Genomic DNA, 17,663 nt, shown 5'->3' with positions numbered 1-17,663 from the left:
AGGAAGGATGTCAACAAAATAGAGAGAGTACAGAGGAGATTTACTAGAATGTTGCCTGGGTTTCAACATCTAAGTTACAGAGAAAGGTTGAATAAGTTAGGTCTTTATTCTCTGGAGCACAGAAGGTATAGGGGGGACTTGATAGAGGTCTTTAAAATGATGAGAGGGATAGACAGAGTTGATGTGGACAAGCTTTTCCCTTTGAGAATAGGGAAGATTCAAACAAGAGGACATGACTTCAGAATTAAGGGACAGAAGTTTAGGGGTAACATGAGGGGGACTTCTTTACTCAGAGAGTGGTAGCGGTGTGGAATGAGCTTCCAGTGGAAGTGGTGGAGGCAGGTTCGATGGTATAATTTAAAAATAAATTGGATAGGCATATGGATGAGAAGGGAATAGAGGGTTATGGTATGAGTGCAGGCAGGTGGGACCAAGGGAAAAAAGTTGTTTGGCACGGACTTGTAGGGCTGAGATGGCCTGTTTCCGTGCTGTAATTGTTATATGGTTATATGGTGCTAATCCCACATCTAATGGACACATCTGACATCAATTCCAAAATTATCTTTTCACCGGTTTGTGATCTTCTTCACAAATTATATTTAAAACAATGCCTGAGGTTAGCTTTATCATGTAATTTTGTGTCTATCTTAGAAATTAAACTCACAGGCCAGCCCCGTCTTTATCCATAACTATCTTAAAGCTAACAGAACAGTGGTTACTGGTTCTAAAAAGCTTACCGACAAACACATCAGACACTTGCCTCTCCCAATTTCCTAAGACTAGATCAGGCATTCCCCTCTCCTGTGTATGGCCCTCTATATATTCCCCGAGGAAACACTCCTGAACACATCTGACAAATTCCACCCTATCTAAACCTTTTGCATTATGACAGTCCCATTATTCATTGGAACAGCTAAAATCCCTTACAATAACAACCTCATTAGTCCTGCAGCTCCCTGCAATCTCCTGGCATATTTGTTCTTCTAATTCCAAATGACAATTTGGAGGCTTGTAATATACTCCCAATAAGGTGATCATCCCCATTTAATTTCTCAGCTCAAAGCCATCACTAGACGAACCATCAGGAATGTAATCTCAGACGACTGCCATGACATTCTCCTTAATCAATAAAGGGTCCTAAACTGCAGAAGTCACCCATCCTTTTTCTCCAGTGAGGTTGCATGACCAGCTGAGTTACTCCAGCACAGCGGTCAAGGAAAGAGCGTTCACGTTGTGGCCCTGTTTCCACCAATCTTTCCACCACCACACACAAGACAGACACCATTGTATACAGATGCCGAGTAGTGTGATCAGCTCTGGCTGAAGACCTTCTAATCTTGTGCGTGGACTCGATAAGAAGAAGACTCCAGCACTTTGTATCTATCTAAAATAAAACCCCTTCTTCTTTTATCCCCACATCTATCTCCCCAGTTCCATCTGCACCCTGGAGCATTAAGCTGCCAGTCCAGTCCCTGTCTTAAGCAGGTTTCTGTAATGGCTACGTTCCATTTGTACATACTGTAGTGTAAGAATACCGAGAGAAGTGTAGAACCAAACACAGAGAAGAGAAGACAAGGACCAAGTCAAACTCAAAAATGTTTTTTCTAAAATCCTGAGCAACAAGGCTCAGCATAAGAATATTCAAGACTGACCACAGGGAGAGGCAAACAGCAAAACTGAAATAGGGAACTCTATAGGTAACACGAATGATAATGACACAGAGGTGAAAACAATTGAAGGCAAGGCAACACAGTCTCTGTTGCCCCCCGTGGACAGGAGAGGGATTAGCGTGCACAGTGACATGTCTCACATTAAAATAGGTTCAATTCAACCCAACAGTCCTTCCTCACTGAAGATAGTCACAAAATGTTGGCGTAACTCAGCGGGACAGGCGGCATCTCTGGAGAGAAGGAATGGGTGGCGTTTCGAGTTGAGACCCGTGTTCAGTCTCGACCTGAAACGTCACCTATTCCTTCCCTCCAGAGATGTTGCCTGTCCCGCTGAGATACTCCAGAATTTTGTGTCTATCTTCAGTGTAAACCAGCATCTGCAATTCCTTCCTACAGTCCTCCATCGCTGCCTGCCATTCTCCTGCCTATTCCATCCACTGGACTTTCATTCATCATCATCTATACAGATTTCCAGCCACTCACCTGCTGCAGTCCTGCAATGGGTCCCACCCACCCTGCCAACCTAGTTTAAACCCACCTGTATAACACCAGCAAACCTGCCAACTAGGTATTGGTTTCCCTCCTGTTCAGCTACAACCCATCCTCTTGTTCAGGTCACCTCTGCCCCAGAAGTGATCCCAATGGTCCAGAATTCGGAATCCCGACACCGTGCACCAACTCCTCAGCCACAAATTCATCTCCTCTTCCAGTTCTTACCCTCACCAGCACCGAGCGCTGGAAGTAATCCAGAGATGACGACACTAGAGGTCCTGCTTTTGAGTCTTTTACCTCACTCCCTATACTCATTATGCAGGATCTCTCTCTCCTTTTCCTACCTATATCATTTGTGCTGACATGCAGCTGCTCAGCCTCCCCTTTGAGAATGTCATGCAGTCGCTCCGAGATGTCCTGAACCCTGGCACCAGGACCGCAGCACACCATCCTGGCGTCTCGATTGCTGCCGTAGAGTCTCCAGTCTTTCCCCCTAACTAAAGAGTCGCCTACCACTATGGGTCTGCTTCTATGAGTCTTGCCCTGCACTGCTGTGTCTCAGAGGCAGGGTGGGTGCCACAGCCCTGCCTGATACTGCTGTTCAACCCTAAAAGGTTAACCCTCGCACAGCATCTAAAAGGGTGTGTACCTGTTCAGAAGGGAGATGGCCACAGGGGGTCCGCTGCACTCCATGTCTACCTCCCTTCCCCATGGTCACCCACCTTCTCTCTTCCTGCACCTTAGATGTGACCACCTCACTCGACCTCTTATCCAAGAAGCTCTCATTCTCCCCAATGAAAGGATGAATGAATGGTTTATTGTCATGTGACGAATCACAGTGAGATTTGTACGTGGCAAAGAGTCGCAAAGTATACCGCGCCAGCTCCTTCTTTGTTCCCCCCCCCCCATCACGGCAGTCCCTCCACGCCGGGTCCTTCACTGTTCCTGAGGCCCCCAGCTGCAGTTCCAGTTCCCTAACACGGCCTGTAAGAAACTGCACCTAGACACAATTCCCACAGGTGTGATCATCGGAGACAGCAGGACTGTCCCTGACTTCCTACACACTACAGGGGGAGCATTGTACCAGCTTACCTGCCGTCACCACGGCAATAAACCCAGAAAGAGAACATTAAAAAAACAAGAATATGTGAAATGTCCAACACTAGAGGGCGTAACTACAAGATGAGTGGGGGAAAGTTCAATGGGGAAGTGGGGGGCAAGTTTTATTTTACACAGTGGTGTGGTGGGTCTGGTGTGTTAGTAGAGGCACGTAGGATTGTGATGCTGTGTGGCTTTTGGATAGGCACATGGAGTGCAGGGAATAGAGGGATGTGGATCATGCACAAACAGATGAGATCAGTTAAACTTGGCGTCATGTTCGGCACAAACATTATGGGCCAAAGGGCAATGTTCCATTCCTATGCTGTACAGTTCAATACTCTATGTTCAATGTTCTATCAGTTAGTCTCTTCTAAATCCATACCATGTCACTGTTAATCCTGTGCATCTTAATCTTCTATATCAGCCCACCATGGGGAACTGACTTACTAATATCCCTAACCTCATCAATCACTTTTGTCACCTCCTCAAAAATCTCCATCAAGTTTGTAACAGTAATTGTCTGACAGTAAAGAGGGATATATTTCTGCATCATAGAATCATACAGCATAGAAACAGCCCCTTCATCCCCACCTGCGTGCGTTTGGGCTGCACCCCTTAAAATAATATTGCATCAACTTAAAATAATATTGCAGGAAAGCAATAATATCATTCACTACAGGAAGAACATTGGGGTGAGTAAAGGGCTTGTCCCACTTTCACGACCTAATTCACAACCTTTTTTACTCGTGGACATTTTTCATCAGGCTGGAAAAACACCCCGACCTACTTGATGCCAGGAGTACCTACGACTAGAATCACGGCCTGCTACGACCTCCTACGACCTTGTGACGACCATGCTGCGAGTATGAGTCAAGGGCAAACTCGGCAGAGGTCGCGAATTAGGTTGTGAAAGTGGGACAGGGGCTTTAGCTTTTCAACCTCTGCAGATACTCACAGCATCCAATATACGCCCCGGAGTATGAAGTCCTGACATTTCATGAGGGATTTTGTGATCCTTAGCAGCTGGTGAACTGCACATGTCACAATCTGGAACAGAAGAAGCATATACTCAGAACAATCAATCCCCAGTTAACAATGGTACAATAAACAAACAGAGGAAAATAATAAAAAGCAGTAGAAGGCCATTCACGTGTAGGAAGCAACTGCAGATGCAGGTTTACGCCGAAGATAGACACAAAAAGCTGGAGTAACTCAGCGGGACGGGCAGCATGTCTGGAGAGATGGAATGGGTGACGTTTCGGGTTGAGGCGTTTCCAGGTCTGAAGAAGGGTCTCGACCCGAAACGTCGCCCATTCCTTCTCTCCAGAGATGCTGCCCGTCCCGCTGAGTTACTCCAGCATTTTGTGTCTGTCAGAAGGCTACTCATGCCTCCTTCCCCCATTCAGTAAGATCATGCCTTGTCGGTATCATTATCCTGTGTTGCCTACATATACACTGCCCTCCATAATGTTTGGGACAAAGACCCATCATTTATTTATTTGCCTCTGTACTCCACAATTTGAGATTTGTAATAGAGCAAAAAAATCACATGTGGTTAAAGTGCATATTTTCAGATTTTATTAAAGGGTATTTTTATACATTTTGGTTTCACCATGTAGAAATTACAGCAGTGTTTATACATTGTTCCCCCATTTCAGGGCACCATAATGTTTGGTACACATGGCTTCACAGGTGTTTGTAATTGCTCAGGTGTGTTTAAATGCCTCGTTAATGCAGGTATAAGAGAGATAAGCACCTAGTCTTTCCGTCAGTCTTTCCATCACCTTTGGAACTTTTCTTTGATGTTTATCAGCATGAGGAGAAAAGTTATGCCAATGAAAGTCAAAGAAGCCATTATGAGATTGAGAAACAAAAATAAAACTGTTAGAGACATCAGCCAAATCTTAGGCTTACCAAAATCAACTGTTTGGAATTACTAATCACAAAGGGACTGGCAGGTCAAGGAAGTCCTCCGCAGCTGATGACAGAAGAATTCTCTCTATAACAAAGAAAAATCCCCAAACACCTGTCCGACAGATCAGAAACACTCTTCAGGAGTCAGGTGTGGATTTGTCAATGACCACTGTCTGCAGAAGACTTCATGAACAGAAATACAGAGGCTACACTGCAAGATGCAAACCACTGGTTAGCCGCAAAAATAGGATGGCCAGGCAACTGTTTGCCAAGAAGTACAACCACAGTTCTGGAAAAAGGTTTTGTGGACAGATGAGATGAAGATTAATTTATATGGTGATGGCAAGAGCAAAGTATGGAGGAGAAAAGGAACTGCCCATGATCCAAAGCATACTACCTCATCTGTGAAACAGTGGTGGGGGTATTTTGGCCTGGGCATGTATGGCTGCTGAAGGTACTGGCTCACTTATCTTCATTAATGATACAACTGCTGATAGTAGTAGCATAATTAATTCTGAAGTGTATAGACACATCCTATCTGCTCAAGTTCAAACAAATGCCTCAAACTCATTGGCCGGCTGTTCATTCAACAGCAAGACAATGATCCCAAACATACTGCTAAAGCAACAAATGAGTTTTTCCAAAGCTAAAAAATGGTCAATTCTTGAGTGGCCAAGTCAATCACCCGATCTGAACCCAATTAAGCATGCCTTTTATATGCTGAAGAGAAAACTGAAGGGGACCAGCCCCCAAAACAAGCATAAGCTAAAGATGGCTACAATGCAGGCCTGGCAGATCATCACCAGAGAAGACGCCCAGCAACTGGTGATGTCCATGAATCGCAGACTTCAAGCAGGCATTGCATGCAAAGGATATGCAACAAAATATTACACATGACTACTTTCATTTACATGACATTGCTGTGTCCAAAACATTATGGTGCCCTGAAATGGGGGGGAATATGTATAAACACTGCTGTAATTTCCACATGGTGAAACCAAAATGTATTAAAATGTCCTTTGTTAAAATCTGACAATGTGCACTTTAACCACATGTGATTTTTTTCTATTACAAATCTCAAAATGTGGACTACAGAGACAAATAAATAAATGAAGGGTCTTTGTCCCAAACATTATGGAGGGCAGTGTACCTTGATGCATTTAACTTCCAAAAAAGAATTAAACTAATCACTAAATAGTGTGTTGTTTGTAATGCAGATAAATGATATTCCTCATTTCCTGCTTGCTGACACTTGAACAAACCCACAGGTCTAATCCAGAATTGGTTTAGTTTAGTTTAGTGATCCAGCGTGGAAACAGGCCCTTCAGCCCACCGAGCCCACACCGACCATCGTTGCCTGCACATTAAAACTGGGAACAATTTTACATTTACACAAAGCCTACCAACCTGGACGTCTTTGGAGTGTGGGAGGAAACCGAAGATCTTGGAGAAAACACATACGGGTCACGGGGAGAATGTGCAAACTCTGTACAGACACCACCCATAGTGTTGATTGAACCTGGGTCTCTGGCGCTGCCAAGTTGGTGTCAAGTTGGGAAAAGGGGAAGTACAACGGGATCTGGGGGTCCTTGTTCATCAGTCTATTAAAGTAAGCATGCAGGTACAGCAGGCAGTGAAGAAAGCAAATGGCATGTTGGCCTTCATAACAAGAGGAGTTGAGTATAGGAGCAAAGAGGTCCTTCTGCAGTTGTATAGGGCCCTAGTGAAACCACACCTGGAGCATTGTGTGCAGTTTTGGTCCCCTAATTTGAGGAAGGACATTCTTGCTATTGAGGGAGTACAGCGCAGGTTTACAAGGTTAATTCCCGGGATGGCGGGACTGTCATAGGCTGAGAGAATGGAGCGGCTGGTCTTGTACACTCTGGAGTTTAGAAGGATGAGAGAAGATCTTATTGAACCATATAACATTATTAAAGGTTTGGACACGTTAGAGACTGGAACCATGTTCCCGATGTTGGGGGAGTCCAGAACCAGGGGCCACAGTTTAAGAATAAGGGGTAAGCCAATTAGAACCGAGACGAGGAAACACTTTTTCCACACAGAGTTGTGAGTCTGTGGAACTCTCTGCCTCAGAGGGTTCTCTGCCTCAGTGGAGGCCGGTTCTCTGGATACTTTCAAGAGAGATCTAGATAGGGCTCTTAAAGATAGCGAAGTCGGGGGATATGGAAGGCAGGAACGGGGTACTGATTGGGGATGATCAGCCATGATCACATTGAATGGCGGTGCTGGCTCGAAGGGCTGAATGGCCTACTCCTGCACCTATTGTCTATTGTCACCGTGCCACCCTAAAGTTGTCCTCTCTACTCTCAATGAGGCACAGCACAGGTTGGATACAGACTAAAGCTCCATCTCGATCGGCTCTTCCCAGGACAGACCAGGGTTTAGGCAGATAGCCACTGAGGGTTCCATTCATCCCGAATGCCTGCCCCTCCTTTGAGGTTATGTTCATGCCCGCATGTTCCTGGAGAAGGGTTATATGGTGTCCATGATCACTAGGCACTGCAGGGAGGGGAATGCATCTTCAATACAAGATCACGTTACATTTCGGCCTTCAGTAAATTTCTTCTTTTTTTCTTATCCAAGATAAACTTTATTTCACACAGTCCCTGGGCATGTGTGGAGTCAGGTTAGCTACAGAGCAAGGAAATTGTTACACTGCCCCCTCAAAAACTTAAATTAAAAGGGACGAGAGTAGATTTTATCTGCTCTGAACAAGTTTAATTTAAGCATTTTTGTTGAAGTAGTTTAAAAAAAACCACACAAAATGCTGGCCTATGACAAATGCAGAATAACATTACAGTGTCGCTGGAATAGAAACATAGAAATTAAATGCAGGTGTAGGCCATTCGGCCTGTCAAGCCAGTACCCGCTCTGCCCCCCCCCCCATATTTCTCGATTCCCTTAGCCCAAAGAGCTAAATCTAACTCGCTCTTGAAAACATCCAGTGAATTGGCCTCCACTGCCATCTGTGGCAGAAAATTGCACAGATTCACAACTCTCTGGGTGAAAAAGTTTTTCCTCATCTCAGTACTAAATGGCCTACCCCTTATTCTTAACCTGTGACCGCTGGTTTTGGACTCCCCCAACATCAGGAACATTTATCCTGCATCTAGCCTGTCCAATCCCTTAAGAATTTTATGTTTCTATAAGATCACCTCTTATCTTTCTAAATCCAGTGAATATAAGCCCAGTGGACCCGATATGCAGGATATACCCAGATTCTAATCCAGCAGTGTTTACAAACAAAGAATGGACCTAGACTAATTTACAGTGAGCTACTGTAGAATAAAGAATGTTCTTGGATGTAGTTGTTTTATCTGTGCTGGATTTTAGTTTGAGCTCCCTGACAAAACGAGTACCATAACTATGCCCGTCACCCATGAATTCCCTTGATCCATTCTAATCCACGCGGGTTTTCTCCGAGATCTTCGGACTCCTCCCACATTCCAAAGACGTACAGGTTTATAGGTTAATTGGCTTGGTATAAATGTAAAATCTTCCCTGGTGGGTGTAGGATAGTGTTAATGTGTGGGTTTCGCTGGTCAATGTGCTCGGTGGGCCGAAGGGCCTGTTTCCACGTTGTATCTCTAAACTAAACTAAACTAAACACTCCCCTTGTCTCCACGTGCCTCATTCCACCACCTTCTGTTACAGATGAAGCATTACCTTTGCAAGATTCGCATCACTGATTAAGTCAAACTTGGGTGGAAAGGTCGGTACATCAGCTGTGAAAAGAGGGGATGAGAAAATCGTAGTGAAAAATTGTTCAGAAATTTCTTGAAGCTTTCTGCTTTCCAGATTTCAATGTGGCTCGGCATTACCTGTGCCAGACCCCATCTGACCGCCCATTGGGGCACTGGCAAACTGCTCACTGGTGGGGTCCCCAGGAGCTGGAACTTCTCACCTACAGATTGGTCTGCACCATTTATACATCCAGCTCTGCTGAGATATCCCCAATGCACCCCAACACTGCCCAGTCCATCACCGGCTCTGACCTCCCCGCCATCGAAGGGATTGCCAGGAGTCGCTGCCTCAATAGGCGGCCAGCATCATCAGAGGCCCACACCACCCTGGCCATGCTCACATTTCATCCCTGCCATCGAGAAGGTACAGGAGCCTGAAAACTGTAACCATATAACCATATAACAATTACAGCACGGAAACAGGCCATCTCGACCCTTCTAGTCCGTGCCGAACACATAATCTCCCCTAGTCCCATATACCTGCGCTCAGGCCATAACCCTCCATTCCCTTCCCATCCATATAACTATCCAATTTATTTTTAAATGATAAAAACGAACCTGCCTCCACCACCTTCACTGGAAGCTCATTCCACACAGCTACCACTCTCTGAGTAAAGAAGTTTCCCCTCATGTTACCCCTAAACTTCAGTCCCTTAATTCTCATGTCATGTCCCCTTGTTTGAATCTTCCCTACTCTCAGTGGGAAAAGCTTTTCCACGTCAACTCTGTCTATCCCTCTCATCATTTAAAAACCTCTATCAAGTCCCCCGTTAACCTTCTGCGCTCCAAAGAATAAAGCCCTAACTTGTTCAACCTTTCTCTGTAACTTAGTTGCTGAAACCCAGGCAACATTCAAGTCCAAGTTCTTGACTAACGTCCAAGTTCAGGAACAGCTTCTTCCCTACAACCATCAGGCTATTAAACACCACAACCTCAAATACATTCTGAACTACAGAGACTTGGTGGCATTAGTTTTATCGCTTTGTACTATTATTATTTGTTTTTCATGTGTTTGTGTATATAAATAAATAAATACACACACACACATATAATATATACATATAATATATATATACACACACACACACACACACACACATATATATATGTGTGTGTATGCACATTATATTGTTTACAGTGTACTATGTACGATGTACCGAATACCAAATAAACTTACCGAATAGTGAGAGACCTGGATAAAGTGAATGTGGAGAGGATTCTAGTGGAAGAGTCTAGGACCAGAGGTCACAGCCTCAGAATAAAAGGACGTACCTTTCGGAAGGAGATGAGGAGGAATTTCTTTAGTTAGAGGGTGGTGAATCTGTGGAATTCTTTGCCACAGAAGGCTGTGGATGCCGTCAATAGATATTTTTAAGGCAGAGAAAATTTGATTCTTGATTAGTTTGGGTGTCAGTGGTTATGGGGAGAAGGCAGGAGAATGGGGTTGAAAGTGAAAGATAGATCAGCCAAGATTGGTGGAGTAGACTTGATGGGCCGAATGGCCTCATTCTGTTCCTATCACTGATGAACTTAACTCTGCATTCCTGAGTACCTGTAATAACCTTTTTTCCCCCTCTTTCGACAATCTGCTGGAGGAACACAATGGGTCAAGCAGCATCTATGGAGGCAAAGAGGTGGTGGGTGATGCAAGATCACGACACAAAGCTTGACCAACCCTTTGCCTCCACGGATGCTGCTTGACCCGATGAGATCCACCCACAATTATCTGGACTACGCTTCCTCCCTCCCCACCCCCTAATCCCAATCTCTCCAACTCCGCAGCATCTGCTCCCAAGATAACACTTTCTATTCTAGGACATCCTAGATGGCCTCGTTCTTCAGCAAATGCGGTTGCCCACCTGCTGTCAAAGATGAACCCCTCACCTGCATCTCCCTTGTGCCCCATAGTCCCACTCTCACTCCTCTTATCCCTCCCCCCAGATGGAACACGGATGGTTTTCCTGGTCTCACCTTTCACCCCACCAGCCCCCACATCATCCTCTGACATTTCTGCCACCTTCAACGTGATCCCATCACCAGTCACATCTTCCCGGGAGTAAGTCTGAAGTCATCTTTCTCAGCCCCTCGGACTCAATCAAAATGATAGCAGGCAGCCTTGGAAGCCTTACACCACTACTCAAACCTCACGTCAAAAACCTCGACGTGATATTTGACTCAGCACTGAAATTTGACAAACAAGTCAATGCTGTGGTAAAAGCTAGCCTCTTCCAGCTACGGACGATAGCTAAAATAAAACAATTCCTCCAGTTTGACGACCTCGAAAAGATCATCCACACATTTATCTCCTCCCGCCTAGATTACTGAAACTCCCTTTACACTGGCATCAGCCAATCTTCCCTTCCCCGCCTGCAACTGGTCCAAAACGCCGCAGCGAGACTCCTGACGGGCACCCGAAAAAAGGGACCACATCACCCCGATCCTGGCCTCTCTCCACTGGCTCCCTGAGCGGTTCCGTATAAACGTCTTCTCCATGTCTACAAAGCCCTCAATGGGCTTGCTCCCACCTACATAAAATGTCTTCTCACCCACCACTCCACCTCCAGGCCCCTCAGAACGGCCGACTTGCGGTTGCTGACTATCCTACGGTCTAGGCATAAGCTCGGGGCGACCGCGCCTTTGCGGTTGCAGCCCCTAGACTGTGGAACAGCATCCCCCTTCCCATCAGAACTCGCCCCCTCCATCGACTCTTTTAAGTCAAGACTAAAGACCTATCTATACTCCCAAGCCTTTCCTGACGTCCTCTGAGTGAGGGCTACATGTTTATATGTATGTAGTTTGTTTTGTTGTGCTATTCTTATAACAAATGTAAAGCACTTTGGCCAACGAGAGTTGTTTTTTAAATGTGCTATATAAATAAATGTGACTTGACTTGACTTCCCATCCCCATCCCTTTGCACCTTCTGCAAAGACTGCTTCCTCCGCAATTCCTTGGTTCATTCATCTCTTCCCACCCAAACCATCCCGTCCCCGTGCACTTTCTTCAGCAACAGCAAGAGATGTAACCCCCCCTATATGTCATCCTTCACCATTTAGGGACCCCAGTAGATTTTCCAGCTGAGACAGAGGTTCATCAACTGCATCCGCATGTGTTCCTCATGTGGCCTCCCGTGCATTGGCGAGACCAAGTGTAGACTTGGTGACTGTTTCACCGAATACTTGCGTTTGGTCTGCTAGGACCCGACTGGATCCCCAGTTGCGAACCATTTTAACCTGTTCCCATTCTCATTTCTGAACCGGGCTTCCTCCATTGCCAGAGTGAGGCCACACACAAACTGGAAGACCAACAACAACTCAATCCCCTTGGTATGAACATTGAATTCTCCAATTTAAGGTAACCCCAAAAACTTCCCACTTCCCCCCTTGTTCCTCCAAACCTCCCCCCCCCCCCCTCACCTTCCCTCCCTACCCTCCCTTCCCCCCCTCCCTCCCCTTCCCTCCCCCCCTCCTCCCCTTCCCCCCCTTCCTTCCCCTCCCTCCCTTCTTCACCTCTTCCCCCTCCTCCCCTCCCCTTCCTTCCCCCTCTTCCCTTCTTCACCTCTTCCACCCTCCTCCCCTCCCCTTACATCCCTTCCTCTTGGTTCACATTCACAATTCAATATTTTTGTCTCACGCCTTCCGTCTATTTATCTCTGACCTTTGTCCACCATCTGCTTATCACCCCCCCCCCCCCCCCCCCCCCCTGTATCAACCTATTACCTGCATCTCCACACTTACAGCTTTCTTCCCCCACACCCCCCCCCCCCCAACAATACAATCAGTCTGAAGCAGGATCCTGACCCAAAATTTCACCTATCCATGCTCTCCAGAGTTGCAGCCGTGACCCACTGTTACTCTAACATTGTGTGTCTCTTTGTCCTACAGCATTGTTTATTTTTGCTCTAGTTTAGAGTCTCATGTGTTTCCAAGTATCTATCTACTCTGCTGGATGTAGTCTACTCTGCAAAATGCTGGATTAACTCAGCGGGTCTTGACCCAAAACATCACCCATTCCTTCTATCCAGAGATGCTGCCTGACCTGCTGAGTTACTCCAGCATTTTGTGTCTATCATTCAGAATGTTATTTGCTTCAATCATGTCCAAATTCCAGTTAAAACAGCCTAGTCTGTCCAATAACCCAGCCGTTTCAGGTATTAGTCTAGTAAACATACTCTGAACTGTTTCAAATGAACATTCTCCTTGTACATAAAATTCCATGGATGGTCTCACCAGTGGCTTATATAATTTGAGCATAAACTCCCTACATTTGCGTTCAATTTGCCTTGCATTAATAATAAAATTATTTTGGCTTTCTTTATTATTCGTTGGATTTACCAACTGGCCTTTTGCAAATGATGCAATGTTATGCCCCTGTCCCACTTAGGAAACCTGAACGGAAACCTCTGGAGACTTTGCGTCCCACCCAAAGTTTCCGTGTGCTTCCCGGAGGTTGCAGGTGGTTGCCGGAGGTTGCAGGTAGTGGAAGCAGGTAGGGAGACTGACAAAAACCTCCGGGAACCTCCAGGAACCGCACGGAAACCTTGGGTGGGGCGCAAAGTCTCCAGAGGTTTCCGTTCAGGTTTCCTAAGTGGGACCGGGGCATTACTCATCGGTGGAATTGAGGCCACTCCCCCCTCGAAGGACATAGGATGCCATGTGAAGCAAAGGAGGGTTGATGACAAATGTGCAAGGACCAGGCAATGAACCTCTCAACACAGGTGTTCACCAAACTTGTCCCGCTGAGTTACTCCAGCATGTTGTGTCTATCTTCAATGTAAACCAGCATCTGCAGTTCCTTCCTATGCTGATGGCGCAGTGGCTCCCTGTGACCTGTGTGAGTTTTCTCCAAGATCTTCGGTTTCCTCCCACACTCCAAAGACATACAGGTTTGTCGGTTAATTAGCATGGTGGAAATGTAAAATGGTCCTTAGTGTGAGTAGGGTAGTGTTAGTGTGCGTGGATTGTTGGTTGGTGCGGACTCGATGGGCCAAAGGGCCTGTTTCATCGAGCATGGCAGGTTCTGCCACTAGGAACAGACAAACTTAGTCCGAATTTCCACTAGTGGAAGAGTCTAGGAATAGAGATCATAGCCTCTGAATTAAAGGACATTCTTTTAGGAATTTCTTTATTCAGAGGGTGGTGAATCTGTGGAATTCTTTGCCACAGAAGGCTGTGGAGGCAAAGTCAGTGGATACATTTAAGGCAGAGATAGACAGATTCTTGATTAGCATGGGTGTCTGAGGTTATGGGGAGAAGGCACGAGAATGGGCTTTGGGGGGGAGATAGATCAGCCATGATTGAATGGCAGAGTAGACATGATGGGCCGAATGGCCTCATTCTGCTTTATCACTTATGATCTAATTTCAGAAGCATGCCAAAGAGAGGTGCTGGTTGCAGCTGCGATCTACTGGTGAGTGGAAAGCCAACATTAAATTGGATGATCTATCCCCTTGGTTCATTCTACCAGTTGTCAACTGAGGGATCTCTACACAGTCGCTGTACCCAATTATCAGACTCCCACGATACCACTATTGACGGAGTGCTGTATTATCAGAGATACCCTATTTTAGTTGTGTTAAATGGTGGCCTCATCTCTACCAGAAGAGCTAACATCTAAAATCAGGGTACATACACGGGCATGGAGCCATATAGTACAGAAATGGGCTGAAGTCATAAGATCATAAGGAATAGAGTTAGGTCATTCGGCCCATCAAGTCTACTCCGCCATTCAATCATGGCTGGTCTATCTCTCCCTCTGAGTAGGAACTGACCTTTGAGGTCTAATTCACACTTATTCCATTTTTCTCTCCACATTTTCATCAATACTCCCCAGATTCTATCACTTACTTGAGCACTATTTACAATGGACAATCTGTACATCTTTGGATGTCCTTTGGAGGGCTGTGTATTTGCATCACAATATACACCACATGGGAAGTGAGAATGAAACCAGTCGTAAAATGGGGGGGGGGGGGCCTCTCCCTTTCTTCATTCCATGTGCTTTCAAGGGCATTGCAGAAAAGGGCTGATCAGGGAATGTTCATCTCACCTTTCTACTGTTATCGGGGCCTTGGCCTTTTCAGTGCAAACTGTTTGCTTGACTGCAAGACATTTTGGGATTTCCCAAAAAATGTTTTGAAATGCGATTACGGGGCATTAATATTGCTCTCTTTGATTGCTGGAATTTTTACAAATACCTTGAGTATTAATGTCATCAGCACAAACGACAGCAAAATCTGAAACAAGAGCCCATGGCCACTTACGTTCTTTATATGTGATTCCAATGGGTGCCTTCTGCTCCTTGCTCACTAAGATGATTGGTCTCTCCTCCGTTGTTTTTGGTACCAAATGTACCTGTTGGACCAAGTCCAGCTCCAAGCAATACCCTTCATACATGAACTCCTGCTCCACAGCAGGTACGTCAGTCTGTCGGAAAATGGCATCCATCAAGACATTGATTCTGCGAGAAATGGCGGCAAGAATTTGGCAATGAGATGATGAACTAGGCAACATCAGCTATTCACTCTGATTCAATTCTTCATATCTTTACATGTTTTAAGTCAATATTATTATTCATACTGTATCTTTTGGGGTTGGCGGCGCTGCAAGCCGGCTGCCCTGCCAGCAGCATGTTCGTTATTTTTATTTATTTTTTTTTTTTGGTTTGTCTAAGTGTTTGTTTTGGGTGTATCTCGGTGTGTCTTGTGTGGGGTTGGTGGTGGGGGGAAATGGCCCAGGCTTACAGTCAGTGTGGAGAAGCAGCGCTGGTGTCCCATCAGTCCAGGCAGGGCTGTAGGTTAACCCGGCGAGACAGGCAGAGTTGAGCTGCATTTAGCACTGGATTGAGCCTCCAAAGCCTCATGCGTGTGAGTGTGCGCATGCGCGCGCGGCCGCCAAAAAATGGTGTGTCCCCCATATTTTGTTAGCGATTTCCGTGCCCGCTACAAGCTATGAGTTGCCCAGTCAAGGTTTCACCATTCACCTAACCTTTCTCACTGTATTCTACTCTGATCTGGGCCCTGGCCTTTTCAATGCAAACTGGTCGGTCGACTGCAAGACATTTTGGATTTCCCCCAAAAATGCTTTAAAGAATGCAATTGTGGGGCATTTATTTTTGCATACACGCGAATCAGCTCCTGGTTGTGTCCATTTGGAGAATATATCTGTGTAAACAAGGGGCCAGCAACCTCATTATTATTGTATCAAATTTCGAAATTAATACAGATAAATTTTGAGGTGTTGCATTTTGGAAAGTCTAACATGGGCAGGACCAACACAGTGAATGGCAGGGCTCTGGGGAGAGTTACTGAGTAGAGGGATCTAGGAGTGCAGGTACTTAGTTCCTTGAAGTTGGAATCACAGGTAGACAGTGTGGTCAAAAAAGGAAAAGGAAAAGGCACATTGGCTTTCATCAGTCAGAGTATGGAGTATAGAAGTTGGGAGGTCATGTTGCAGCTGTATAAGACATTGGTGAGGTCACATTTAGAGTATTGTGTTCAGGTTTGGACACCATGTTGGAGGAAAAATGTTGTTAAGCTGGAAAGGGTGCAGAGAAGATTTACGAGCCTATTGCCAGGACTCGAGGGCATGAGCTACAGGGAGAGGTTGAGCAAGCTGGGACTCTATTCCTTGGAGTGCAGGAGCATGAGGGTAGATCTAATAGAGGTGTATAAAATCATGAGAGGAATAGATTGGGTAGACACACAGATTCTCTTGCCCAGCGGAGGTTCAACGAGGGCCAGAGGACATAGGTTTAAGGTGAGGGGGAGGTGGGGAAGATTTTATAGGAAACGGATGGGCAACCCAGTGAGTGACGGGTATTTGGAACGAGCTGCCAGAGTTGGTATTTGAGGCAGGTACTTTAACAACATTTAAAAGACATTTGGACAGGATCATGGATCGGAAAGAATTTAGAGGATATGGGCTAAACACGGGCGGGTGTAGTCGGTATGGATAAGTTGGGGTAAAAAGTAAGTTTCTGTTCTGTATGACTCTATCCAGATCAGGTAGATAGTTAAGGGCCTGTCCCACTTGGCCGTCATTTACACGATAGGCCGGTAGTGACTGACGCGCAACGGTTGCGCGTGTCATCATGCGTCCGCACAGCCGTCTGGAGCGAGTGACGTCATTTGAAGAAAGACACAAAATGCAGGAGTAACTCAGCGGGACCGGCAACATCTCTGGAGAGAAGGAATGGATGATGAACAGATTGAAGAAGAGTCTTGACCCGAAACGTCACCTATTGTGTCTATCTCCAATCGTCTTGGCCCCGCTCTGGGAGTAGGAGTGGGGGTGGATCCGGATCTGCATCGGCCGTGAGCCCCAGGCCGAGCTCGACGATCGTTTGCCCGCTCCTGCTGCTGTTGCGAGGTGAGATGTTGCGCCTCGCCAGGGTCTTGGGCCTGTCCCACTTTGGCCGTCAGTTACGCGACAGGCCAGTGGCGCGCGAAGATTTAGTGCAGGACGAATGTCCACACTCCTTCACACCACTCCATGTGCCCGTCCTGCGCTACCCGCACACTAACAGGTCCCGTAAATGGCGCGCGAATGACGGCCAAGTGGGACAGGCCCTTAAGAGAACGTTCCCCATATTGGTGCGCCTAAAACCAGAGGGCATAGGTTTATGGTGAGGAAAAAGAGGGGATTTATAGGGTGGTAGACAGTCCGAATCTTTTTCCCAGGGTGAAAAAAATCAAATACAACAGGGTATAGCTTTTCGAGAGAG

The 17,663-nt window shown here is 46.1% G+C and overlaps 1 protein-coding gene across 1 annotated transcript in view; it reads right to left on the bottom strand.

Moving 5' to 3' along the window:
* The window catches only part of ikbke (inhibitor of nuclear factor kappa B kinase subunit epsilon), an 86,781-nt gene that overhangs the window by 39,309 nt on the left and 29,809 nt on the right, over positions 1-17,663 (bottom strand). Inside the window, exons 9-11 of the mRNA XM_055654381.1 lie at positions 15,202-15,398; positions 8,865-8,923; positions 4,219-4,310 (exon numbers count right to left, since the gene is read on the bottom strand). Coding sequence (XP_055510356.1) covers positions 4,219-4,310; positions 8,865-8,923; positions 15,202-15,398 — 348 coding nt within the window. The remainder of the gene's footprint in view (positions 1-4,218; positions 4,311-8,864; positions 8,924-15,201; positions 15,399-17,663) is intronic.

This window comes from Leucoraja erinacea, chromosome 24 (genome assembly GCF_028641065.1).
Source record: "Leucoraja erinacea ecotype New England chromosome 24, Leri_hhj_1, whole genome shotgun sequence".
Lineage (NCBI taxonomy): Eukaryota > Metazoa > Chordata > Chondrichthyes > Rajiformes > Rajidae > Leucoraja > Leucoraja erinaceus.
The sequence above is the reverse complement of the archived record's forward strand: the minus strand, read 5'-3'. Positions and strand labels throughout refer to the sequence as shown.